The 1,677-nt window shown below is 41.0% G+C and overlaps 1 protein-coding gene across 1 annotated transcript in view; it reads right to left on the minus strand.

The window, feature by feature from the left end:
• The window catches only part of CZH5orf34 (chromosome Z C5orf34 homolog), a 13,893-nt gene extending 13,539 nt beyond the window's left edge, over positions 1–354 (minus strand). Inside the window, 1 exon segment of the mRNA XM_031557234.1 lies at positions 350–354. Within this exon segment, the coding sequence (XP_031413094.1) occupies positions 350–354 (5 nt within the window).
• Between the last annotated feature and the right edge of the window lie 1,323 nt (positions 355–1,677).

Here is a 1,677-nt window from a genome sequence, read left to right on the forward strand (position 1 = left end):
AGTCCTGTAGGCCTGTTTCTTAAACGAGACCATAAATAAAATAAATAATTTTGTAGGATCATAGAATGGCCTGGGTTGAAAACAATCACAAAGATCATCTAGTTTCAACCCCCTGCTATGTGCAGGGTCGCCAACCACCAGACCAGGCTGCCCAGAGCCAATTGAATCTCATTAGGTTTTCATGGGCCCACTTCTTCAGCCTGTCCAGGTCCCTCTGTGTGGCTTCCCTTCCTTCCAATGTATTGACTGCACCACTCAGCTTGATGTCATCTGCAAACTTGCTGAGGATGCACTTGATGCCATTATCGATGTCAGTGATGAAGATGTTGACATGTTACTTATTACCTACCACATGTAGAACAGACTGTGTAGTTGGTGAGATCACTTGGTAAGGGGCTATGTTATTTGTAATTGTTACGCAACAGCCCACACATGTGACTGAAATCTTCCTGCTCTACAATATAATGCACCTGCTTCTGCAGCTCTTATTCACTGATACCAGGAAGAGTTTTGTTTGCTGGGTTTGGTTTTTATTTATTTATGTATATATATGTATATATAAAATTTCACTAAAAGGAATGCAATCACTACATATTCCTTGTTTGTGTTCCATCCTTTCCTCCTTCGGACACACTGCTGCAATTTGCCCGCTGGGCATGGGCACCCTGACATGTCCCCCAGGTGGATGTGCAGGTGACTGCTTTCCAGAGGACATCACTCACTCCCACTGTCATTGCTTCTGTCACTGCCTGTCCTCGCATTATCCAGCGGTTCCTGTCCATTGGGTACCTGGATGGGACAACACTATCGCACATTTGTATTTACCAACGTCGGGCAGGAAGGACATTTACTTTGGCAAGTGAATTTATTACCTTAGTTCCTGGCATTACCTGTTTCCTGGCTCTGGAAAACTGTTTGCAATAACAGCTCTCTTTTTGTAGTTCTTAAGCCCTGGACTGTTTCATCATTTTGGGCCAGCTAGCAGGAAGTGAGTGACTGACCATTTAACCATGCAATTCCCTGCTTGGAAACACCGAGTTTGAAATTAGCTCTTTTCTAGAACCATGTTTTTTCTTAGAAAACTGCATTTCATACCAGTTTTCCCCATCTAGCTCTACTTCTTCCACTTTGAAGAATTTATCCTTGAGAACACTTATCTGGCCCAGTTTCTTTTTTTTTTTTTAATGATACTAAACCTTTTAATGTATTTTTCAATTTTTAAAAATTTACTTATTTATTTATTTGAAGATTAAGTAAGCACCTATTGAGATTACTAATGCTTGTAAAGCATTGGAAGATCAGGGTGGCTGAGCTAAATGCAGACGACTCATGGAAACAGGAATCATGAGAGAAAAGAGCAGGTATCGGGAAGAAGTTTTACTCTCAGTTTTACTGTGATAAATTAAGAAGGTATATAACTTTTGATAGCATTAAAATGTTCTTAATGCACGTCCCAGGACACTTCTGTTCAGCTGTTTGTATTTGGAGAGCAAGCAGTACCTAATGCAGGAGGCCTGACTAACACCATGAGCCACTGTCCCTCATGGCCTCAAAAGAAGTGGCTGTCAGGCAGCAGACAGATTGGTAATGCATTTTCTCCTGTACGCACCTACAAACATGGAAAATTTTACTGGAAACTGTTCTAATTACACAGGGAAAATCTATATTTGTTGCTTT

This window comes from Meleagris gallopavo, chromosome Z (assembly GCF_000146605.3).
Source record: "Meleagris gallopavo isolate NT-WF06-2002-E0010 breed Aviagen turkey brand Nicholas breeding stock chromosome Z, Turkey_5.1, whole genome shotgun sequence".
Lineage (NCBI taxonomy): Eukaryota > Metazoa > Chordata > Aves > Galliformes > Phasianidae > Meleagris > Meleagris gallopavo.